At 32.4% G+C, this 27770-nt stretch overlaps 2 protein-coding genes across 7 annotated transcripts in view; one reads left to right on the forward strand and one right to left on the reverse strand.

Annotated features, from left to right (window-relative positions):
- Window positions 1-7697, forward strand: part of LOC143252546 (uncharacterized) — a 49419-nt gene extending 41722 nt beyond the window's left edge. The window contains exon 8 of the transcript XR_013029040.1: window positions 7198-7697. The gene's annotated coding sequence lies outside the window, so the exon portion shown is untranslated. The remainder of the gene's footprint in view (window positions 1-7197) is intronic.
- LOC143252543 (zinc finger MYND domain-containing protein 11-like) overlaps window positions 198-27770 on the reverse strand; it is a 61454-nt gene continuing 33881 nt past the window's right edge. For all 6 annotated transcript variants that reach the window (XM_076504844.1, XM_076504848.1, XM_076504849.1 and 3 more), the window contains 9 exons: window positions 27209-27295; window positions 17508-17691; window positions 16777-16913; window positions 14962-15080; window positions 13585-13927; window positions 8881-8976; window positions 5808-5981; window positions 5363-5548; window positions 198-3394 (listed from right to left, as the gene is read on the reverse strand). In XM_076504844.1, the coding sequence (XP_076360959.1) occupies window positions 3269-3394; window positions 5363-5548; window positions 5808-5981; window positions 8881-8976; window positions 13585-13927; window positions 14962-15080; window positions 16777-16913; window positions 17508-17691; window positions 27209-27295 (1452 nt within the window). In that variant the 3' untranslated portion in view covers window positions 198-3268. The remainder of the gene's footprint in view (window positions 3395-5362; window positions 5549-5807; window positions 5982-8880; window positions 8977-13584; window positions 13928-14961; window positions 15081-16776; window positions 16914-17507; window positions 17692-27208; window positions 27296-27770) is intronic.

Below are 27770 nucleotides of genomic sequence, written 5' to 3' on the forward strand. Positions count from 1 at the left end.
TGAAGTTTTAAAAATACCTAAATTGCTGGAGTTGAAACTTGTAATATCCCAAAACGTTTAATAAATACTTCATATATTTAACTTTATTATTAAATTCTGTTAACTCTGAAGATAATTATCTAATTAATTGACTTAAGAACTTTTATTAAATGTCATGTCTCATGAAATCCATGGAATACCTTCAGTTAAAGCTGACATTTTTTTTAATACTCAACTTTTATTTGTGAAGTATGTCTTACATTCCTTGTGTCAGCCAAAAATAATACTACTTTTAAAAATTAAGTGTTCTCTACAACACAGAACTTTACAACAAGCTCAAACTGACCAAAGTATCTAAGTGAGCACATGTACAATGAAATGAACACGATGCATTTGAAGTTGGAAATCAATTTCATATAAATGTTAAAAGTCTTCATAATTACTGATAAAGCTAAAAATTACACGTCATAATAACAACACAACAAATCTTTTACTTGTTTATATATCTTGAGAAAAGAACAAAAAAAAACTATAATAAAAACCCTAAAATGCGATGCTTTTCAGAATGTTCCAATCACAAAGAACAATGCTTTCATTCATATGGATCCATGACTTGCTGCTAAACATTTGAAAATAGGTATCTCGATAGGAGTAAGAGAAACAAACAAACAAAACTTTGCATAGAAATAATAAAACAATTTAACTCCAAATTTCTAATATGTTAAAAAAATAAAATTTTGGCTTGAGGCCAAAATTAGTTAAGAATTTAATTTTCATTAACACACTTTTATCATACTCAGGTCATTCATAAACAACACCACATGGTCAACAGAGTTTATATTCCACTAACACAGAACTTCACATCTGATTACATGAGAATAACTTCAAGAAGACTCAAACAAAAATTTTACAGGTTTTGATGCATTAACAATATTCAAATAACTGACAAAAATTTCTAACTATATGCCCAACATGTGATAGCAGTAAAAAAACTAGGTATTGGTAAACAATGTTTATGCTATTCAACTCTTATCATAACATAAACACACACACACATATAGTTTCCCCATTATCAATGTGAATGGCACTACTATAATACAGCTAATTCACCCTTACCTGTTAAGGACCATAAGTTTATGTTTTGACTGCAACACTTAACAATAATAGTAGTACAACAATGCTTACATGGGTTGCATAAGAAAACAACATCATATCATATTTACATTTGTTTTTATTTATTTTGGTGTATTTTAAACATTGTCACTGGTTTATTATGTACATCCATTACTCAGTAAAACATTAACATCAAAGAAACATGAATAACAAATATTGAAAACACAAATAAACAGTCAATTTGCTGTAAGGTTATAATGGAGGTCATTTAGGCAAAAATGTTGACCACAATTATTTTCACCCTCACATCAATAGTAATGATTTTTGGACAACATTTCTGAAAACTTAAGTAGAATATTTCACCTATTGGTTGCATAACATTTTACATAAGAAATCCAATAGGCTTTGCTAAAAGCTGAAATGCAATTTGAATTTAGCTACATTAAAATTATACTTGAGAAATTTACCCATCTATTGACGAAACATATTGTTGTAAAATATTATTACTTATTAAATAATATTGGCTATAGAGGTAACAATGACAGTTATGGCCATAAATAAAGCAAAAATATCTTTCTAAATATTTACTTATACTTTCTCCAAGGTTATAAAAGCAGAGACAAATATTTATATATCAAATTAGAAAGTAAAATATTTTATTCCAAGGTAAGATAGAAAGCGAGATAACCTTTTGAAAACAAACACTTCAATAAGTTAAATCTGTTTAAGATATATATTTCATTAACTTTGGTTCTTTGATGTTGTTTCTTATATTCACATTTACTTTACAAGATTTTGTTTGACTTGTCTAATCTTGCCACTTGGAGAAATTATTTTCCTGAATATCACCCTAAACTAAAGAAATATACTGCATTATTTGGTACTTCACAAGTCACAAGTTGTTAATGTTTTGGAATAAAACTTAGACAAAAGAAAACAAAATTACAGTACAACAGAAGCAAGACAAGGAGAGAGTTACAGGCCACTGCTATGGTGTGCTCACAGGTTTCAAAATTTACAATTTATTAATGATATAGCAACAAATTCTACTCTAGATATTGTTTCACAAGTCAAACCATACAGCAGGTGAACTTATTATGGCCTAGCCTTACCATAATCGAAACCTGAGTTGAGTAATAGAAATTCACATATAAATACTACACCACTTTTCAATTTGCCAGTCACACACTTGTTATTGAACAAATAAAACAAAAAACACAACAGCTGTATAAATATTATAACATTATCCATACTATTTTTCATACCAAGGTATTTATGTAATCCTAAATATTTAGAATACTTGGCCAACATCCAAAACACACAGACACACACAGTATAACATATTATTAAACTTCTAAGTTACAAATAAACCTCGAGTTTTTTTGTTTAAACTTTTAGTTTGTGACTAAATACGTGGCTTTAATGAACAGAAACACAAGAATAAATGTTATTATTGTCATTACAGTAGAACTGCATTAAATAAACATACTACAAGTTTTAAAAATTGGGTAATTCTAATGTGCACACACACACATTTGAAAATAAACAGAATTTTACCAATGAAAAACAGACACGTACAAATATACTTTCATGCAAGATGATGATACTGCAAATTTTAAAGCAGGTACTAACTGTGGTGGATAATTTAATGTTGATGGATAATTAAATGACCTGGAATGATGATGAATAATTATTTGAATGCCGTTGTCATACCTTGCCATAAAATGGCACTATTTTCTTAAAGAAAACTACTTATCAACACATATATCTTGAAAAAATACGAATAACAGAAGCAAGGTCTGTTTAAGTGCCTACTTAACAAAGTAAGTATAACAGTGTATCACCGTTGTACATACATCATGTACTTAATGTGTAAATTTATTTTTAAAAAATCACATCTTATGTTATATCCTTTGCAGTACTCCTATGCTTATATCTAAACACAATTAATTCTTATTTATACCTAAAACAGGCTTTATGGATACAAACCAGAAAAAATGCCTTTACGTATAAATTCTACACTTATATGAGAAACTTATCTACAGGTTCTGAAGAAAGTCTCAATCACAAACAGCAATGATAATGAAACTGTAAGGTATACTTCAACTGATAAATAATGCTAGTCTGCAAATGGTAGGGAGAGAAAAAATGTATTTTCAATGTGCATCGTGGCAAGTCACTGGCGCTTACGTCGACAAGTACGCTTGTGTTCTTTGTGCCAGTGGACTTGTTGGCAATCCAGACTGCAGTAAGAAACATTCCAACAACAATGATAAATTGCTTCTGCTTCACAGTTGTAACACTAAATGAAAACCAAATCAAACCATAAGTCCTTCTTCATCTCATTTTCAATGATGTATTTGAATATATACATGTGTACAGAATCAGAACAAGTAAGACATGTATATTTTTAAGCTGCAAATCAATAATTCCCCTACAGTGATTCTAATTCTCATTTCTTAACAAAAACCACTTTAGCACAATTATAATAATCTTACATATAAAATAAAATAAATTAGGAATATCTAATCAGGTCATATAAATACTTTTATAAATTTTCCCAGTCTGATAGTTTTTGACACCAAACAAGTTGTATAAGCAATAACAATGATAAAAAAAAAGACAGCATTTCCAAGTTGATCTGACAAGTTATTTGAACTTAAAAACATAACACATGTATATATTGACAAAATAATTTATTGATAGGCAATGTTTCAAGCTTACACACTTTATGACAATTACCATTGTAAATGCCACTGACCCATGTATACAGTAAAAATCATGTGATGTTCTTTGGATAATTCAAGGTGTCTCAAATCCTTAAAATTTCATACTTAGGTGCTAAGAACAATGGTAACCTAAAATATCACCTATCACTAAGTTAGTATCAATATACATAATTTTTTTTACATGACTTTAAATTGTTGAAACAGTTATTTCATTTTCTACTTGCTTTCTAATTACTAACTGATAAAGACATCAAAATTGTTAACTTCACAATAAGAAAACAACTTAAACATCTTTTAAAAAAAGAGAGCAGAAGCTTACCAACAGGCCATGAATGACAATAGTTTCAGTAGGCATCCAGTGCACTTATGTCTTTTTCATTTTTACTTTAAAAAGTATTGTGATGAAAATCAGTTTATTTTAAAGCATGAGTTACATGTAAATATTTCACAGAGTTATGTAACAGATACATATAAAGTAATTTTGTTAGACGAAGATATTTAATAGTACTTGTAATGACAGAGTATGAATACATTCACTGTTCATTAAAGTATAACGAACAATATCTATGAAAGCAACTTTTTTTTTATCAATGACACTTTCACATCACATGTGGCATATACAGAAAGAAAAAAAGAATAACTGTTCAATACAGTTTTATTGTACACAGGTTTAATCTTACAAACATCATCTGTAACATGACTATTAAGTTTGGTGAAAATATGACAGACCCTTAGAGCAGGCAATGTAATGATACGAATTGTAACTGAGATGAAATTCAAATTTTCATCTGGAAATGTCAGAAGATCAACTAAAGCACTTCTATGAAATCATATTTGTTTCTTTTGAATAAAAACTAATATTTCAAATCACCAAAACAAAGACAGTGTAGGCAGTAGATTACACTATATGTAGTTCTCTCTTTTTTTTTCCTTTTATATATATAACTGATTAACCATTTCTTTCCAATATAATTAAATACAAAGTGTTAATATCATTTTACTAATGACAACCAGGTGGAGGGATGCAGTAGTCATAACAGCTGACAATACAAAATACACACACACTTCTGAAATCATAGTTGGTAATTTAAGTGACTGTATGAGCTATTTACCATGACAACAATTCAAATCTTGTTTTCACAGCCTTATCTTAGGTACTCAAATTCCTAACAATTTTGTATCTATCATATAATTTTATATATAAATAAAAAATTGGGCTATAACGAATAAACAAAACTCTGATAACATCAGAAAAACAAGATGAAACTAACTTTCAAAGAAGTTCACTCTCTTTCCTCTGGGTTAAAAAAAACAACAACACATACTGTTTCCAGTTTGTCCTATGTAAACCATACTCCATTTTTTTACTTCTAAGATATCTCTATCCACATGTAGGTGTTTTCTGTTTGTCTGTTCTTGTTTTAAATCTAGATGTGAATTTTTTGTTTGAAAGCATAAAAGCTTGGACTTCAACCTGTATCAAATTTCATTAACTAATGTATACAATAACTCTCATTTAAGTTATATATATTTGTACATACCCACTGTTTCTTCTTGATCTTCGACACTTCCTGCTGATGGCGTTCTATAAGTTGTTGTATTTCTTCTTCATGCTGAAAACGAAGTTGTTCCTCTGCTTTCTTTCGAGCCTTTTCAACTTCTTTTTGCAGTTTTTCAAAGGCTACCTTTATAGCAGTCTGCTTTTCCTCTTCAAAATCTGTTCTTAACTAAGAAATGCATGCAAAAGAACATAATGAAAAATTAACAATGAGCACAATTTTTCACATACACAAACATAAAAATTCTAAAATTATATTCACAATATTAAAATCACTAATAAATGTTTCACATTACTCTCTCAATTCAGAACAGTATCAAAGTGTTGTAGTTGCACACAACTAGTTGAGCATATTTTCACATGAGGTTCAATTTAAAATTCAACATTTATGTGACAAAAACACAACAACAGTTAGATAAGGTACTCACTTTCTCCGCTAGTTCGGTTACAGCACGATTTTTCTCTTGCTTGTGTTCATTTTCAAGTCTTTCTTTAAATTCTTTCAATATTTTGCTATACTTGGTACTACAGGTGCAGTTGTCACCAGATGACTTACTGTTTTGTTTTTCAGTACCACCTTTAGGAAGTAAACCAGCTAGTAGCTGCATTAAAACAGGAAATATTTTGATCAACAATCAGATCACCATATATTATCACACTGCAAGTGCTTCTATCTAGAAAGTTGTCTTCAAACTCCATACAACTGTTTATATATGGTGAACATACATTTTATAAGGAAATAGCTAATTAATACTTTAATCCTTTGAATGTGTAATTAAGTTTCAAATGGGTTCTCAAATTTAACATTTGACCTTTTAAATACATTTTCCATATTAAATTCCACTAATTTCACTTTTGGTTGCTGATGTATGCACATGAACTACTAAGGCAGGAAATTCTAGAACATACTAGTATCCCAACTGTCACACTATAAGGAATAATTTTGTAACACTATGGTGCAAACTCTGCTTGTAGCACCAAACTGCTACAAATGTCAAGTTGGATAAACCCAATTACAGCATCTGAAAGATTAACGCACCTCTTTTATGTTACTTAGATTTCATTTTGAAAATATGAATTAAGATAAGGTTAGCAGTATACTTTTACATACATTCACACATCAATTACCTTTATTACATAGCTATAGTTATTTGCCCAGTTGGATAAAATTTACTCAAAGCCATTTGATTCAACTGCAAATATGCATTACACCTTCAATAATCTGCTACTCCTATGCAAGAAAATAAGGAGACTCAAGAACCTAAGCCTTTTATGTTTGGACACACCTAGTATTAGTTGCATCAGTACAAGGTATACAGCTTCAATAAAAACAAATTATACAGAGAATCAACATAAACAACATGAAAATCAAATAATTATAAAGAAATATTTTTGGAACACTAAATGGTTTCTTTACTACACTAGAATGGCAAGTTCATTATTACATAACAAGTAAACATTTCAGATCATTATGTACTTACCTTTGTTTTTACACACAGTCTGTTATCGTGAGCATAATAAGCAAATAGATAATTAATATATAAAGCACCTGTTTTATGTTACTTAAATTTAGTTTTGAATGCATGACTTATAATTATGTTAACAGCACGAGAATCTCAGTCACTGAAGACTTCTGAAGTGCCTACATTTTTTTTAGGTTGTAGTTTGATGCTTAGGTTTTGTTTAATTTTATTTACTTTACAAAAAACGAAGATAGCCATTACTTTTTGTAAGTTACTTGTACAACCAACTATAAGAACTATGAGTACTTTTACAATGGGTTGCATGATGCTCACTATTTCCTGTTTTGTGTTTCAGTATCACCCTTAGGAAGTAAACCAGGTAGAAGCTACATTAGAACTGAAAATATTTCGATCAACAGTCAGATCACCATATATGACAGTACAAGTATCTATCTAGAAAGATGCCTTGAAACTCTGTACACAAAAGATGCAAGTAGAATAAGAATGTTATTGTATCCACTGGAAACAATAAAGCCATGCTGCATCACAGATTTTCATGTCGTGTCAACATAGTGACTATAACCTCCATTGCTCCATTTGGTACATATACACACAATGCCCTTGATTAGTCCAGTGACTTCATGTGTCTGGGGTATCATATATAGACATTTATTAAAATTACTTGGAAAAGTGTGACAATATTTTATGATTTTCCAAGAACAGATGTGTTAGCTAACATTTTTGAAATATATTACAAAAGCTTATAACCATAATCTAGTCGTGTCATCTCCTTACTTGATATATACCTATCCTCTATAGTATTTGAGCCTCTTAGAATCAGATAAAACAAGAAAAATGAAGAACTGATGTTACCCTGCACTAGTTTTAATATATTAAATTTTTGTAATTTTTATTACTTTACATCTTTATATCAACCAATATAAAATTATGTATAATTTAAACATTTACCTACCACTCTCCCCACTCTAGAAAAGTTTCCTGCACTAGTTTTAATATATTAAATTTTTGTACTTTTTATTACTTTACATCTTTATATCAACCAATATAAAATTATGTATAATTTAAACATTTACCTACCACTCTCCCCACTCTAGAAAAGTTTCCTGCACTAGTTTTAATATATTAAATTTTTGTATTTTTATTACTTTACATCTTTATATCAACCAATATAAAATTATGTATAATTTAAACATTTACCTACCACTGTCCCCACTCTAGAAAAGTTTCGGCCAAACTAAAGTTTTATGAACCACAGAATGCATTTTTCTGTTTGATTTGGAAAAACAAGTTGAATTTTACTCTGTTAACCAACATAATTGTACCTTTGTTCAAACTGGCAAAATTAGAGCTAAGCATGTGACTTGGAACACACAGATTCTTGTAAACAAGCTGTGGTTTACCTTAACCTGTCCAGAAAAATATGTACAAACTAGATATGAGGAACTGTACTGGCAATTAGACGAGCAAATCAAACAGATCTATTCCTTGATAACAGTGAAAAAGCAAATCTGGAAAAATGCATATTGAGAGATACTTGCATAATTAGAGGAGAGCAGTTTCAAAGAGTCATTATACAATTGACAAGAATGTATCTTTACTTATACTTGGTACAAGATGGAACCTGAATCAAAACTCTAGAAAATACCCCATATAAAAATGTACATCTGAGCTTTTTAAATGTAAACAGAAAGAGCAATTTTTGCCAGCACAACAAAAATCATGACAAGGAATTCTAGGAAAGATTGTGAACAAGATGTTAGTGGCACGATAACATTAGATTAGAGAAGGTATCCTTTTAAAAATTCTGAAGTTAAAATCTACCATAAATAAATGAGCACACTTTGATTTGCTTATTGCACAGCACACAAAAAACATCCAATTCTGTTTAAAGTCACTGTTTATAGAAGATTATCCTTTTCTTTTACAATAAGTGAGATACAAAGGTAACAAAGATGAATTTTTAACTAAAAGTACAAAATAAAACAAATCACCTAACAATGACACTTTCAGTGATTACCTTTTTTGGAGTCTGTGTACAAACTGAAACTTTAGCTAAAGGGGATTCCTGACTTGATGATGACACTACATTATGATCATCTGGTGAAGCAGCCATCTGGGAAAAACATTTACAAGTTCAGTTAAGACTTTCTTGATCTTTTACTCTCTTACTGTTAATCTAAATACCTGGAACAAAATATACTGAACAAGGAAGATAAAATTATGATATTAACTTTGTGGTTTATTCATAATATTACAAATCAAGATGTGAAAAATGGACCAAATAATCTTCCCACTAAAATTAAATTGTCTACCAAAACAGTACAGTGCTGTAAGTTTTACCATTGTATACAGTGCCAACTTTGGTACATTTAACTACTGTTTACAGTACCAACAGCAGCAAATTTAACAACTGTATACAGTGCCACTGTAGTAATAATGCATTCTTATTTGTCTTGTATGACTGAAAAAAAAAACCATGGCAACTCAGTGAGTGCAGGAGTGTAAAATTATGTTGTGATTTAATATTATATCTATTAAATAACAATGGAAAAAATGTAAAGCTTGCATAACTTGTACTATGGTGCAGATTGGCAACATGCGAAGCAGCCCTCACAATATAAAACAATTTAAAACTAGTTATCAAAACCAATACCCACGTCCAAATGTTTGAATCAGGTTCTTTTGTAGATGCCAAGACATGCCACTGTTCACGTTTTCTTTAAATAACTATTCTAAGACACACCATCAGAGTCTAAATCATGTGACAAGTATAACATTATCTGTTTGTCATAGAGAAATGTTTGGTTTGTTCTTTTCATAAAATTAACATATTCAATTTGTTGAAATGGACTACTACTCTGTTGAAAGCACAATAAGACAATACTCACAAAAATATGATAAGAAAAATAAAATTTAATAAAAAGCCTGTGTAAAGACAGAAAATCAGATATTTGTAATCAAAATACAGAAGGTTTTGTATAGTTACATAAAAAACAGTTCATAGCATGCTTCTATAGATAGTTTTCTTCAGTGTACTTACTGTTAGTAACAATATTTATAAGGCTTGTTTTTTTTCAGTGTACTAACTGTTAGTAATGCACAAAATATATATTCTATTTTATTTTACTTTACCATATAACTCTGACAAACCTATATTCATCCTCTCTTCTAGAATAAACACTTCCTAAACAGAGACAAAAACTTTCACGTTCATCCAAGCTTTTCAAATGCATTATATATTCAACTAGCAACTAAGATAAAATTGTTTCTGAGAAATCTTGTGTATTATTTCTCATAAATACAATTCAGGAGGTTGCTCTGGTGCCTGAAAAAACTCGTTAAACTAATGTCATTATGTCTTTGTACCTTGCTGTTCAAAATACTGTTTTTGTTCTCTCGTGTTTCACAAGCCATTGATAACTGTTCTTGTTCCTTACAGAGTTCTGTAACTCAAGTTTTCTTACTTTATATGATTTTAAATATAACTTGTAACTCTGACAGCTGAACTATTTTTTTTTTGGTGGTAGTACTACTCTACCCTCTAATTTTACCATTCTTCTGTGGAATAAATTCACTAGTGATCCAGAATATACTCTTATATCCTATAATAAAACTTCACTACCTTTCATAAGTGTGTCTTTAACCTGCTTATTACCCAAGCAAACTCAAAACCCCATCAAATCCTAGTTGGTAACACCTATTAACAATAGTTTCTTGTCTTAATACTCTATTATTATACTACATTTATTTCGAAAATTTATTTCATGAGTTAATTTTCAATATGATTTAGAATTATACTTAGTATTATATTTCTTTAAATGATCCACTCACCCCTTTTAAGCACTACTTAAATGAAAAAAAAAACAACAGGGGGGCAACAATGGAAAAAAAATACCCACTTACCCCCAAAAAACATCACCCACTAAAAACTTATATTAAACAAAATAGACCAATCTTTCATTTCTTATTTTATCAGTGAACTGTATAGAGCTCTTAGAAAAGGAAACTTGCAGTAAAAATTTAAAATAGTCGCAAGCTTATCCCTTTTGCAACGAGCAAGGTATAATATACGAGTTTGTCTACATGTTTGCACACCTTAAGTATTTGTACTATAGCTTTTGATATAACGTGTATTTTCACAAAATTTGTTAGCTATTTAGTAAAGATTACAAATACTTTGCAGAAAAAACAAGTTTTTTAATGAAATAGTCTGTTTCATTACTAGTCTGAGTGCCCAGGATCTCAAACATTATTTTTGTAATCTTTAAAACCTCCTAAATACATTTGAAACATTTGTTTTCAGCAAGACTTTATATTTGATGACATTTTATATGCTCTACCTATGTGAGGTCTGTCACTTAACCAACCTCGTAACCACCATAAGGAAATTAGGAAATAAATATAAATTATACTTATTTTGTGCTAGAATGACTAATATCATAACATGAAAATACAACTGTTTAGTCTAAGTAGCTTAAGCCTCATAATGCTGAATATGAACAGATAGTTTTTTTTTATATTAACCTTCTAGTCATGCCTACATAACATTACATAACTTGTATTGACACAGTGCACTCAGATCACCAATTCAGCAATATAAAACTAACCATCAGTTTTCCCTGTCTTGGCTGTGTTTTATTGGACTTGTATTTTGTAATACACAGTCACATTTCAGTTATTATACATTTTATATATATATTATTATTACTATTTAGAAATAAATTATTCAACTTTTTTTATAGTTCAGAACAACAAATCAAGAAGTAAATAATTATCTCTTTTCACAAGAATCTTTGTACTTCTTTGTTGCTGAACACAGGTTGCTAAGCCTTTTAAAATTTTGCACATGAGGATATCAACATTTTTTGTGAGTTTTATATTATATATACAGTTGAATAACTAAAAAATCATATGCAACCAAACTGATACCATACAATTCCACTATAATATATTAAGCATAGTAACTAATATTTATTTAGGTTTTATAAAATATGAAACTTTGAGCAGACAAAAGACACAAACAACTTCATTAAAATCTTGGATCAAAAGAATGTGATGGCTTTATTAAAGACTAAAATGGTGGGGAAAAACAATTTTTGGGGCATTCTAAGCTGTTTATTAGTTATTCACATGTCATATATTGAAGTAAGTGTGTATATAAAGGACTGTTCTAAAAAATGGAAACAGCTGAACAAGCCTACCACATTTGATTCAATACACAAGTCATATCTCAGCAAAATAAAAAGATACAAGGTTTATATTTTATATTCTAGCTTGTCATTATTAGTAATTTGAGTTCATACTTTTTACAAAGTTACAGAATTGGTATTTTGATATCACAAGCATCTTACTTTAAACAGTGCTGCATTCAACATACCATGTGACTCACTAAAATTTATATTTAAATGTATTTTTTAAATATCTACTTTTAAATTAAAAATTAACTCATATAATATTGAAGTTTGAATTATAATCTACAATTTGATTCCAAACTTATTGATATAATTCCATAATATAGTAATTCGATAAAATTTAATGCAATGCAACAACTCCAAAGATATGGCCTTTGACTTTTGACCTGTTGCAAAAGGGTTAATGGAGTTTTTTAGTTTTATTCAGAACTTTAATTTAGAATTTATTTCTCGGATAGTGTTAGAAGTGTTCAAATGAAAAGAAAAGGTCAAAAGGCATGTTGCTGAAAGCATGCCATCTTTGAACTTAAATGTTAATCAATATTTCAAATCCCTGATTTCATTTATACTGATATGTTTGTGTGTATAAAACTGACATAAAATCCCAAACAGACCAGGATTTGAGTTCAAGGCTTCCATATGAGAGTTCAGAACTGTAAGCACTGAGCCACTTTGAATTCCAGCATTTGAAATTTAATATTAACAAATATTAATTTAAAATATCATGGTATTTGTGTTTTTCTGAACATTAAGAGATCTTGCTCTAAGCATAATCACTTATTAAAAAAAGCCAACTGTACTGATATTTGAACATAAGACTTCCATTTGAGGTTTGGCACTCTAATGACTGAGGCAATTTGACTATTACTGAGTGTTACCAAAAGATGGTTTCTTTTATTATACATATACACACATCTAGTGAGTGCACCATAACACCTTTAATTACTTTTGAGCTTGCCATAACATATAGCTTGATATATGGAATACGGTAAGCCAGTATCAGTAGAGGAGAAAAACTGAAGTGTGTAATTTTTCTTGATGTAATAACACACTTCACGACAACTGGTATTATTAGTTGCAATGGTCATAATTATGCACAAACAATTCAGGCTGTCTCTAAGAATTCTGTTATATTCATTCTAGAATTCTGCATAAGGGGTCCAACCTTACTGCATTTGTAATTGTACATCCCGAAAGCAAGTTTTGAAAAATCCTGTAAACCTTGTTTTAAACTATGCTATTCTGTAAAAAACTGATGTTCCTTACTTAATTAAAAAGACTACAATAAAAACTAGGTTCTCAAGTCAATCACAAGATGAGTTGCTTCCAATTAACCTCATAATGAGGTAATACACAATAATATAATCAACTGATATTTGTATTTTTGGTAGCTATTAATATTGCTAACAGAATACAACAATTATATCATCTGTGTTCTTATAAACTCCTCACACATTATGATTTTCAACATTTGCTGTGAGCATTTATAAATCCTATCAACTTCACTGAGTAATAAAAGTTTACAGCACCTGTATTCGTGCTGTTTTCTGTGACGACGAAGATGGAGATTCATCTTCAAAATCCTCCTCATCTTCTACACTTTCTCCCAGAGTTTCAGTGTTTTCATAACTGCTGCTGGAATTGTCAGATATCTTCCTTGATCTGGTGCGTGACGGAGGTACGGATCCGGACTGAGGGGAACTTGAAGATGCTGGACGAGAGCAAACTTGTGAACCCTTTTTCTGTTTCTCTATTAATTCCTGATGACGTTTAAGTTCTTCTAAAGCTTTGTTCAAAGAAGCTGTACGTTTCACAGAAAGTTTCTGCAGGCTTGTGTTAATAGGTTTAATATTGTCACTGTCAACAATAGCCCTAATTGAACAAAAATATTGTGGCAAAAATCAATTGTCTAAAGTCATTCAGTCAATGGTTTAAAAGAAACTTCTCAATCAAAAGCTATCAAATATAAACATATACAGCACATTCTAAAATAATTAAATAAAAATTATTTTTCTATTACTGAAATGATATTTAATATTGTGTCAGGCATATTTAATCATAGTTTAAGAAGGTTAAAACCTTGAAACTGGATAATCACAATCATTCATTCTACTTTATTCTAAAATCAACCACTTCACGGTATAAATAAATCACACATAAAAGTGGTAAATCCTTTAGAGTTATATTCTGGGCTAAAAACAAAAAAAAGGATATTTTTTGCAAATTTTTCAGGTAAAGTTTTTAAATTTTAAAAATTTGGAACAATCATAAATTACATGTGACCATAAAACTTTTATGATGTGTTCTCAGAGCTTCATTACTGAAAATAAAAATCACCTAGTCAAAATTGCAAACAAACATAAAATTTTCCAATGTGTTTTTTATCTCACAATATTACAAATATATAACCTATCAGAAATAACCAATGTGAATACAAAACCACATGGTCAAAACTACTGTTTGTATCTTTAAATCAACAATCAAGAATCAACGCATGTAATCGTTCATCTTTGTAAGTTTTCTATTCTGATGCCCCAGCTAGTACAGTGGTTAGTCTAGAGATTTACGTCAAAATCAAGGGTTCGATTTCCCTCGGTGGGCTCAGCAGATAGCCCAATGTGGCTTTGCTATAAGTAAACACACACTCTATTCTGATAGATTTTTCACACTTGAACATCATGCAGTAATAAGTTGTAAAGATGAGTTAAGTTTGTTTTTTTAACATGTTTTAAACTACCAATACCATTAAGGTGAACTTGAAATTATAACACACACACATCACCATAGTTCAGATAGAACTGACCAAAAACAACTGGATTCAGTCTCTTTTTCTCATAACAACTGACTTTCCTTAACAAAAACAAATGGCATTACAGGGTTCATCAAAACTACCCAGAACATAGTACCTCTGATGGTATCCGCCAAAAAATCTCACATCATATGTTTCATTCTTTTGTTTGATAATTTTGGCTGGCCAATAGGGAAATCCTTTTTGTCTCGCCCATACTAATTCATGTGGTGGATTCTGCAAAGAGAATTTCAGCAAAAAAATATTTCTTAACAAATGTAGAATGAAACATTCCCATAAATTGTATTATTTCATTTATGTACTGGAAATATGCTCTTCTCCCTTAAAGTTAATCAGAAATGCCATCCCAAGTTGTAACAACATTTTTAACTAACTAAAAACTGTCCTGTGATTTCTGTATACATCTCTAAACATAACTACCCTAAGTCTTCATTAGCCATCTAAGAAGCTAAATGAGTTTGATTAAAAACATATGCATGTATAATCTTGTATTCTATTTTAACCAAGTCTGCCATAAATACTTTTTATTTTTTTCTAAATCACTATGTTAAATCTACCCCACATACCATATTAAATAAGTCTGTCATATTATTATTTACACTCTACTAGTACTTTTATATATATATATAAAACAAACTAACATAATTAGTCAGAGGCTCGGAGTTGCTATTTGTAATGGCAGTCCTTCCCTATGATTTTACTTATTTTACTATTTAACTTCAATAAAATGTATTTAATTTCACTATAACAAACTATAGATAGATATATAGAGAAAAATAAATTGTAAATGTCATTTAAACATACTCCTAACACAGATTCTCCTTTGTTCACATGGAAAATGTTTGCATTTTCAACTACTGCAGTACCTTATATGATACATTCACTAACCAGTCAGATGAAAGATCTCTGAAGTAATTCTAATCATTCCTAATTTAGAAATGATGATCAGAAGGAAACCAAACCAGTTACTGACTACATTTAACCAAATACTTGAACTGAATATTATATTTTTGATGCCTCACAGCTGAAAATTCAATGTGGAATCAGCAGCATATTAATTCTCATATTTTGATTTTCTAACATTCAGCATAGCACAGTAACCACTGTGTCATTCTCAACCCCAGGATTTGTGCATGGATGACTAAGTATTTGTAATGTGTTTGTTAAGATATTTCTCCCTTCTTGTCACTACATTATGAAGTTTTATGAAACATATATTAGAAATTCAGTGTTTTATCACTTTTAACCACATTTATATTTTACTTATTTAAAACCAATAAAGTTCTCTCACTTTAGTCAAATGTTCCAACTCTATATCAAATAAATGGAAAAAATTATTTTTAAGTCCTTTTAACTCCCCAGTTATTAATCTAAATTAAGTATTCGAATAATGTTGTGGCTTTACACCAAAATTTATTGTAAAGTAAACAACTGCTTACATAATAAACAAAAGATTTATTGTTTCTCTGTTTTCAAAGATTTGTTTAAAGGTGACATCACAACAGGACTAACACCATTTCTAAGTAAGGTCCAAAAGCAAGATAAACTATTTAACAAATGAATAATTCAAAATATTTTAAAAACCATTACTTGATATTATAAATTTAAAGCATATATTTATGAATGGAAAATATACAGCACTGAATGTTTTCTTTTGTTATTTATTTTTTCTTGAATTCACTTTCTCACAAAGCAAATTCTATTGTAAAAATGATATACTATACATCTAATACTGAAGAATACATTACTCCAAACTTACATTAATTTATTAATTTAGAATTCAATTAGTAATAGTTAATTCAACTAACAGACTATGCTTATAACATTGTATTCCTTAAAAACAAAGACAATGTGTTTCACAACAAAACTGGAATCATTTCTTGTGACACTTGAAGTTAGTTTGCATACTTACACAGGGCTGACAAAACCAAAACTTATCCAACTTCTCATTAGACATGCGGTAACAATCATGACATTGACGAATCTCTCCCAAATCATAGATGCAATCCCGTAACATTTGCCTTGCCATATCTGCCATCACACTATGCACTAAAAACATTTTTAGTTATTATGGAGAGTTCTCCGATATGCAATTAGATTCTCAAATTAAAATATCACCACTGTTCTAAAATAGTTTTTAAAACTGTGACCTTATGTAACATGCAGTTCCCTTCATGATTAATTCATGATAAATGAATGAACTTAAAGTGATTAAGCAAACAATCAGAAGAAAAAAAAAAAGAATTGCTTTGTGTAATCCACCAAAGTTTATTTACTTTAGTAAATGCTACTATAGTTTAGTTATTACTGGAGTGGCATTATTAATCATTCTCTGTGTGTTTATTTACAGCAGACCCATACTTGGCTATCTGCTGTGTCCAATGAGGGGAATCGAACCCCCAATTTAACACTGTAAATCTATACTCTCACTACAGTCCCATCATGGGACTGCTATTATTATATAGAGAAAATTCTTACTGTACCAATGATTACATATTCAATCTAGTTTGAAATTTCTTCAAAAATTGTTCATAACTAACAATCATTATAAAAAAAATTCAAAGAATAGAATCATACACAAACAGAAGTGAGTAATTAAAAATAAAACCATCATCAACAACACCTTGTTTAATAATCACATACCTCCGAAATAAATAACAATATTGTGAACAATATTCTGTGCATCACTTTGAAATTCTTCAAGACTTTTATAACTATTTGTTTGTGTTTTTTCTTCTATGGTGAGTAGATCCATTTTCTTGTAGATCAGGCGAGACTGCTTCCACTCATCATTCTCTGTCTGAATCATCTTGTGAAGTTCACGAGTCTGTTCCGTAAACCATAGAGCTTCATTATATATCATAAAAATAAAATTATGTCTCATGTTAATGCCTTTTGCAAAAAAAAAAAAAAAAATAAGTAGTTGTTGTTGTTTTTTTCATCTATCACAAGTTTGTCAGTATCAGTGATAACAGCCAAGTTATTGGCCTTCCAATTTTTTTTTCAGTGATCTCTTTAGCTTGCAACACCCTATTTAATATTTTTCACTACTTGATCTGAAAATCACCCTTGAGTAATAAATAATATGATGTGAGTAGTCTAATGCTTTACCTTCTCTACTGAAATAATCCTAGTCAAATCAACTTCAGAAACATTCAACATCCCACCAACTTTTTTCCATTCATATCTTTCTAACAAAGTTTTGTTGTTTGGAAAAAGATGGGAATAATATGGTACTAGCATCTGATTGATGTTTATTTTAAAAGAAAAACATTAAGTTTAGATTAAAGAACTTACATCCACCACTTGTTGGCTAGAAAAAAAATGATACAGATGTGCACTTTTCTGAAAAATTACTGTCACCCAAAATTTGAAACCAATGATTTGAAGAAAAAAAATCAAATTATTCAAAAGTAATCAAATTAAAACTGAAACAAATGAGGTTAATGAAAACAACAGCAGCCAAGAAACAACTGTGATATGGTGATACAAATCAAAGTTTGAAGAATGTGCTACACAGGGGAAAGAGAAAGGAATGTCCAAAAATTGGTCGTATTCATTTAAATGTAAGAAAGGATCTGACCAAACTGATGACTTCATCTCTAATTTCTGAAACAAACATAATTAAATCACTAAAAGTTTTGACATGATTAACTTTTCATTGAATCTACAACAGTGTAGTGTCATTCATATTGAAAAATAAAAAAAGTATTTTAACTCGATGTCAAAAAATATATACACATATAGTAGCAAACAGTCAAGTAAAATACAACAAAATTAAAAGGTAGGTAGGTAGGTAGGCATTTCATGTTTATTGGCACAAAGCTACTGGGCTATCTGTGCCAAACAAAATGTAGTATACTATAATGGTATATGGAAATTAAGTTAAAATATGTAAAATTAAGACCTGCCAGGAAGTCTAAAGCATTCAGTTCAAATTTGCTGTCAGCCACCTGAAGGTGGCCTTTCCAGTCCTGGGTTCAGGTTAAAATAAAAATTAAAATGTGTAAAAGAAATCATGCTAACACAGTATATAGTCCAATAAAAACCTTAAATGAAGTTAAAAAGACCAATGGCTCTTAAAAATGTAAAAACATGAGTGAGGAAGCCAGTATCACCTATAACATTGACTAATGTCAAGGACAAATCTACCTTAAAAATATGTTTAAAATAGCATCATTGTTCATGGTTGTAAAGACGGTATGATAATAAAATATGCATGATTGTGACCTGATTGTCACACAGACCACACATTGGTGCATGAGTACTAGATAAAAGGAAGTGATGAGTTAAAAAAACTGTGACCAATGTATAGTCCAGCCAAAACAAATTCTTCCCTTTGATCTTTACAGAAACAAGATGGCCAAAGAGCTAAAGAAGGCTTGATTTGAAAAAGCTTATTATTTTGTTGCTCACTCCAGGACAACTGCCAACTGCTGTATAGTCAGGTTTTGATAACTAGATCATAATCCATGTATGCAACAGGTACGGTGGTGACAGGGCCAGAGCAAATGGACTTTGTGATAGCTGTCAGCGAGCTCATTCCCATGAATACCAACATGATATGGTATCCAAAAAAACTGGAAAGAGATGGATGTTAGAGAGAGATGGGTCAGTTAGTTTTGGATACTGCTAAGAGTAGGATGATAACTAACATGGAATGATGTCAGGGCCAATAGACAGCTGAGTGAATCAGTATAGATTGTATAATTTGTATATTGCACAATTTCAATATGATTCAGGGCAAGAGAAATGGCATACAATTTGACAGTGAACACAAAAACTGTAGAGGGGATTCTGTGTGCTACAACCGAACTGTAACAAACCATGGCAGAGCCTACAGAGTCACCTGATTTTGAACCATCTGTAGAAATGGGAATGGATGGATCATTTGAAAGATGTTCAGCAAATAAAGAGTAATGTTTCCAATTAGGAGTACTAGCCTTCCTCAGATGACTCAAAGATAGGTCACAGTTGGGGATAGTAATTAGTCACGGTGGAAAAGGCCAATCTGTTGATACTGCTATGCTATTCAAAGATAGATTCAATTTTTCTGATTGTTCCTGGATACAAAAGCTAAAAGAAACAATGGCAGATTTTCTATTATAAAAAAGTGTGGCCCACTGAGGATGGGAAAAAAAACCCAAGTAGGATGCTGTGGTAAAGAGCGAAGTTTGAAAGCAAACATAAGAGACAGTTGAAAACAGCAAATATACAGAGGGGGTTTGTGGGACTCCACATACAAACTTTGAACTGGAGAAGCACGAAAGGCCCCAGTGCAAAGCCAAAGCCTCTAATGGTGGATAGGATCCAACATTTTCAATGCTGAAGTTCTGGCAGAATCATAAACCACAGACCCATAGTCAAGTTTGGATCTGATAAGGGCACGATGAATTTTAAGTATGGAGTATCGATCCTTTCCCCAAGAGGTGGAAGAGATGACACGATGGATGTTCAGTGCTCTCATACATTTTACAAGAAGTTGTTTGATATGGGAAATAAGGTTTAATTTACAGTCAAATATAAGACCTAAGAATTTTGCCTCAGGGATGACGGGAAATACAACATCATCAATACGAAGTCCTGGATTTGGATGAATACACCGCTGGTGGCAGAAATGTACACAAACAGTTTTAGGGAGAGAAAGTTGAAACCCATTTGCTGTGCCCACTTATGCATATGAGTGATTTGTAGCTGTCGCTCAATAAACCTCATGTTTGATAACTGACAGGAGATGTGAAAGTCATCAATGCAAAGACGATTTGCAACTGTAGGTGGTAGCTGTTCAATGATGGCATTAATCTTTGTAATGAAAAGTGTCACATTCAGAACACAGCCCTGAGGGACTCCAAGTTCCTGTGGGAAAAAACAAGAAAGTGTTGAGCCCACACAGAACTGGAATCAGCAGTTCATTAAAAAATGCTTAATAAAAAGTGGCAAATTACCACACAATCTGTATGAGTGAAGGTCTCACAAGATGCCATATCTCCATGTTGTATCATTAGTTGTCTCTAAATAAAAAAAAATAGAAACAAGATGTCACCTCAAAAAGGCTTCTCTGACTGATGTTTTAAGGCAAATTAAGTTGTCTATTGTGGAGTATTGTCCTCAGAACCCGTACTGAGTAGGTGAGATAAGGTTGTTTGATTCAAGAAACCAAACAAGACGAGCAGTAATCATCCTCTCTAAGGTCTTACTGAGACCACTTGTTAAAGCAATTGGTCAGTAATTTGAAGGAATCTTTGGATCCTTCCCAGGTTTAAGAATAGGGAGTACAATAGCTTGGCACCAAGCATCAGGAAAGACACTCTCCTGCCATATCCAGTTAATGACAGCCAGGAGAATAGTAAGAGAGGCAGGAGAAATGTGGTGTAGCATCTCTTAATGTATCATCAGGTTCACTGGTTCAACTGATGAAGCACAATTTTGAGTTCCACCAGTGTAAGAGGGCAAATGTAGTCATAGGGACAATTAGTTAAAAAGTGGCAGATGTTCAACTCGTGTTTTAACAGCTAAGAAGAAAGGGGATGAGTTTGAAGAGCTAGATACATGAAAGAAACATTCATCAAAAGTATTGGCAATGCTCTGAGCATCAGCAACTTCATGGCCATTGAAAATTAATGTAGAGAGGGGGAGCAGAAGTATACCATCCATTCATCTTCCAGATCTTGTCCCATATGACTTTTGGACTGGTAGTTGAAGAAATGCTGGAGGTGTATTTAATCCATGATTCCTTCTGGCTTTGACATTTAACTTGCCAAGCTGGTGCATGTGCTTGCCGAAATGCAATGCGGTTTGAAAGGATGGGATATCTACAAAATTTATCCCAAGCATGTCTCTGATCTTTTCATGTTATAGAACAAGCAGAATTTCATCAAGGGTGAGGATGCCGTTGGAAAGATGTTGAGGTTTTGCGGATGCACTGTGCAGTTGCTTGGACAATACAGTTAGTTACTGCTGCTACACAATCATCTATCAGTGATTTACATAAGATGGCAAGATCAAGTTCCGAGAGAGCAGTAGTGATCCTGCTCTGGATCAAGTAGGCAGGTTAGTGTTTGTAGACATACATTCCAGTGATTAAGGATGTGAATGAATGGTTTATTTAGTTTTTGGGGTGTCAAGAGAGGAAGACCCCATGGAAACACCTGGGCTTGAACAAGGTGAAGTTGGGCAATGACTGGAAGATGTGGTAGGGATAGAGATAGAAGTAGATACTGATTCGTTAACTTTGTTGATTTTGGAGAGTACTAGATTAAGATGTGCTGTTAAGGATTCTGTAGGAGGCACAGAAAGATCTGTCTGGATTCCCATTATAGTAGTGGAATGGATTACAGCAGCATAAGTCTGAGATGGAATTTGAAATAGCAATTTTCGAGTCTCTGGGTAAGTAATATTATGAACTGTCTTTAGCCATTGTACTTCTTTCTCTTCTACTCATTTAGGGCATGAAGTAAAATAGGAAGGATGTGAACCATTACAGTTAATACAATGCAATTCTAGTTAGCATTCAAAAGCATCATGGTCTTTACCAGTACAACAGGCACATGTCAAGGAACCACAGCAAGATGTTTTTGAATGACCAAATCAATGACATTGAAAACATCTAACATGGTTAGGAATATGAGACTGTACCTTAAAATTCAGATATCCTGTCTTGATTGTGGTAGGAGGACATGATGTTGTAAATGTTAAAATTAGAACATTTGTTGGCTCCATAATTCCATCTTTACGAGTAAAAATTTGGTGCACGGCTGTAATACCTAGGCTGGTGAAACACGTGAGGATCTCCGACTCTTGAATGGTCTTTAAATCCCTCTCAACTATAACTCCTCTGGAAGAATTCAAAGTAGAATGAGGAGTAACCTCAATTGGTATATCTCCAATGGCCTTTGATTTCAAGAGATGTTTGGAATGTTGTAATGAAGATGTTTCCACTAAAATGACCCCAGATTGTAATTTTTTACTGATTTAGGAAAGTCAGCAAGCCATTCTAAACACTTCTGAATAAAAAATGGAGACACCTGTCCTAAGAGTTTTACAGTTAAAGAATGTATAATTAAAAATCGCAGGACAGATTCAAGTTGTGAGCTTGATTGTACAGACTCATCAATGTGCAGTCATTTGCCAGTAGTCTGATTTTTCTCTATGCTCTCATGCTTGTTTATTTTTTTTATTTGAGGGATATCTATAATAAAAAAAGAATATTTTGGTGCCCACTGACCCCACCCACCATGGAGCCATACGAGGGGATGTACTACAGTGCCAGGGTTTTGTGAGCACTATACCCAAACACCAGTATCAGACATAATGTCCACTACACCCACTGAGGATGTCCTATGCTGGCACTCAGTTGACCATGGCCCAAATGGACTAGCGTGATTGATCTTGGGAAACCACCCCATGACTGCCTGTCTACAGGAATTCAAAACCAAAGTGGTGTGTTGGAGTTAAGACCCCTCAACCACCAAGATCCTCTCCTTCCCTTCACGGGTCACCATGAGCAGCAAACACACAGGTGGATGTTTATATCCCAGAGGAGGTAAACTGAAAGTACAGAAACTTCTTGGGGAGGACAACTCACCATGTACAGGAGTTCACATCGAGGGGCTCAAAAGGAAGGACTGCATTAACAACAGCAAATTCAAAGCTCTGACTAACAATAATTTTATAAACAAAAACAAACCCAAACAAAAATAAAAAACACTGCACCAACTGAAAGTACCCACAGGGTACAGGCTATAATGTGCAATATAAAATGTACCCTAGGTTTTGAAGGTGACCGAAAGGTGATATAGAAGTGGGATGCTGTGGGCTTCAACACATACATCTCACTCATCTAATTTTCATTTCTATTTCTTTGATTATTTTAATATCCTTCATGTGAGAATGGTGAATAAAGGTTAAGACTGACAAACAATGTATCCCCACCACAATGCAAGTCCTATTTCTTCAGTGACCTCCAAAACCTAGGGTACTCTGGGGATATTTTTTGACAAGTGCAGCATTTTTACTTTTGTTTGGACTTGCTTTTGTTTATACATACATACATATATATGTATGTATATATCCAGGGGGTGAACAACAAAAAACAACTGAACATAAAAATGAAACTCAGTAACACAAACCAGTTTCACAAGTTAATATTAAGATGGCATTCCCTTGTAGTTTAGTACTGTTTCACATCAAAGTAGCATGCTTTCAATGAGCTTGTACAAATGTTCTTGAATGTTTTTTTTTTGGTTTTTGAGTTTTGTTCAATCCTACATGAGAGCTATCTGTGCTAGCTGTCCCTAATTTAGCAGTGTAAAACTACAGGGAAGGCAGCTAGTCATCACCATCCACTGCCAACTCTTGGGCTACTCTTTTACCAATGAATAGTGGGATTGACCATCATACTATAATGCCCCCACAGCTGAAAGGGCAAGCATGTTTGGTGTAATGGGGATTCAAACCTACTACCCTTAGATTATAATTTGAGTGCCTTAACCACCTGGCTATGCCAGGCCTCATTCCTAAGTGACTGACTGTCAAACTTATTTGAGTACTTCAAAAAGTTCATCTTCCATGTTTGACTTGCAATCTTTCATTAATCAGTTTAACTCAACCCACTAATATTCAAATTGATCTGGCCATTCCATAACATCAATCTTCTTATTTCTAAATATCTTTTAATGACTCCACAACTGCAGAGAAACTTGTTATGTCATTTTGCAGGCTAATCGGAATAAAATCTGAGAAACTACAACATGCGAGAAAATGTAACTAAAATCATGAAAAGTTCAGGTACTCACAAAAACTGGTGTTAAAATTAGAATTTGAGATCTTATTTGAACAGATATCATTAAGTGTATTCTAAATACGTTGTATCACATACTTTTCTGCTGTCAAACAAAAGATGTAACAAATTAACATTTTAAAGGATGACCACTTCTTTTTGTCCACTCCCTGATTATCAATATACAAGTCATTAGTGCATGAAGGAGAATGCACGCCTCTCAAAGTTTTTCAAAATGGCAGTATAAAAGTAAACCTTCATAACTTTCAAGATGAAAATCCAGAAATTAAATATTTGAGCAACCTTGGTTTTGTGTGACACAGTTAAATTATCTCAAACAAAAGAAGCAAAGTATTCATCAGCTTAAATAATATCTGAATGAAAAATGAAAAAAAAATTGAAAATGAAATTACAAAATGAAGGCCTCATGAAAAAAAAACAATACAGTATTGCAAAAGAAGGTTCCAGATGAACATCACACGTGCAATGCAAAAAATATAAACATCAGTAGACAGGACATACGAGGTCTGTTAAAAAAATACGCTGACTGACGTCATAAAACAAAATGTACTTTATTTAGAAGTTACAGGTCTGGGACCCCTTCAAAGTACTCTCCTCTCCAACGCACACACTTATCCCAACAGTGTTTCCACTTGTTCAAACAGTCCTGGTAAGCTTCTTTTGTAATGTCCTCCAGCTCCTTCGTCGTGATTTGCCTTAATCTCGAATCGCCTCAAATCTTCTTCCTTTCAAGGGTCTTTTGAGTTTGGGGAACAAGAAAAAATTGCAAGGAGCAAGGTCAGGTGAGTAGGGGGGGTGGGGAAGAACAGTGATCGAGCGTTTGGCCAAAAACTCACGAGTTTTGAGGGCTGAATGGGCTGGAGCGTTGTTGTGATGGAAAAACCAGTCGCCACTCCTCCACATTTCTGGCCTTTTGCGACGGATGGCGTCCCTTAGACGTTTCAGAACTTCAATGTAGTAAGTCTGGTTCACTGTGGAGCCTTTGGGGAGGTACTCGTGGTGAACAACACCCTTAGCATCGAAGGAAACTGTCAGCATCACCTTGACCTTGGATCAAACTTGGCAAGCTTTTTTGGGTCTGGGGGATGTTGCACCCATCCACTGGGACGATTGGACCTTCGTTTCAATGTCATAACCATAAACACGATTCATCACCTGTTATGATCCTTGACAAGAAGTTTTCATCTTCTTCTGAATGATCAAGCAGTTCCTGACAAACCTGGATGCGATGGGCTTTTTGTTCGTCCGGCATCAAGCGTGACACAAATTTCGCAGCAACTTGGTGCATCTTCAATTTTTCGGTCAAAATCTCGTAACAAGATCCAACTGATATTCCACACTCTTCAGCAAGCTCTCTGACAGTCAGACGTCCATTTGCCCGCACCATGGTGTTGATTTTGTCGACGTGTGGGTCGTCAGTTGACGTGGAAGGACGTCCAGGATGCTCATCATCTTCAATGGACTGTCAACCATCCTTAAAACGTTCATGCCACTTGAAACATGCCGTACGCTTCATAGCAACATCACCATAAGCCGTGTTAAGCATAGCAAAAGTTTCAGTCGCAGATTTTCCAAGTTTAATACAAAATTTCACAGCAAGTCGTTGCTCTTTCAGGTCATTCATTCTGAAATCCGCCAAACGCAAAAATCGCACTTCACTTTCGGGAAATGGCGTCGTAATCAGCTGATCTGTGCGAACCTAGCAACACCAAGTGGATTCCCCTGGAACAAACTGGAGCCGCGCAATTTAAACAGTCCACGTATTTTTTGAACAGACCTTGTATTATGCTGAAGCTGAATGAGCTCGGTATCTATTTAGTAGATGTAAAAACATAAATAATAATAATAATCATCATCATGTGAGAGAGATTTTTATAGGTCAGGTGTTATTAAACATTAAAAATAAAAATGTAAAAAGATCACTAAGAAATTGAAGTTCTATTTCTTAGTAATTAGCCGAGAAAATAGCTGCAGGGGTACAGTTAAATGTCTATTTTTGAAATAAGGATTTAAAAACAGATTAATGCATTTTCAATCAGATCAGTAGCAATAACACATGAAAAGACATCAATGTATATGATAAATATACTATTATAGCAGGTTTTGATAGTGAATCTTTTTTATATCATTACATTGTAATCAGTACAGAGAATGTTACACAGTGAAAATATAAGATGAAATTGATAATAAAATATTGCAATGTACAAGTTACAGCTTCATTCTTAAACTGTATTTGATTTGTTAAAACTGCTTAGCAGTTACTTCAGTAAACAGATACGTAAATATTTATCACAAAGCTTTAAAAATAAAAACATCAACCATGTATAAAAACATTTTGTACTTTGCTTATTAACCCTTCATTTGCAGATTGTATAAACACATTTACTGTCCCACATGCAAAATGTTCATATATTTTTGCAGCAGGCCATTCAAAACATTGTGCAAAATGCTTGCATCATATCATGCCAACTACAGTCACCTACACTAACACCATACAATGTGAACTGCAGCTGAAGGGTTAAAAGTAATACCTTGTTGTTCTTACTTTTTCTTTTAGTCGTAGGCAGGTGTAGCTGAGAAGGGCATTCATTTCATCTTTTTTTATTTTTACCTGACTTTTACTCTTCATTGTCTACAGAAAAATAGGAAGCACCATTAGTGTTGATTATAACTGTTCAAAAACTTCATTACATTTTGAATTAATTGTAAATTATGAGAATAAAGTTACAGGTAACATGTGTACTACTTTCTCAACTGCCAACTGTTCTCGGTCTTACAGCCATGATACATGTTATGCACTATTACTCAAGATCACAACTGTTAAAAAGATTCTATGAAGGATGAGAAGGAGACAACCTTTGATCACACATCCTGAAAAATGTACCATAAACCACCTGAATTCACTTAGAATTTCACAAATCAGATAAAAGTACTGTGATTCTGGTTTCTTCGGACATCTTTCTTTACAAAATATCTTCACTTCATGATGTGGTTGGAAGCTTAGGACCTTTTTTCTAATGAGCCTTCACCAAACCTCAAGTTTTTGTTTGTGTAAGGAGGTATTCTCAACCTATTGCAATAATTTTTTCATTTGGAGATTTCTCTTT

Source organism: Tachypleus tridentatus, chromosome 6 (assembly GCF_004210375.1).
Source record: "Tachypleus tridentatus isolate NWPU-2018 chromosome 6, ASM421037v1, whole genome shotgun sequence".
In the NCBI taxonomy this organism is placed as follows: Eukaryota; Metazoa; Arthropoda; class Merostomata; order Xiphosura; family Limulidae; genus Tachypleus; species Tachypleus tridentatus.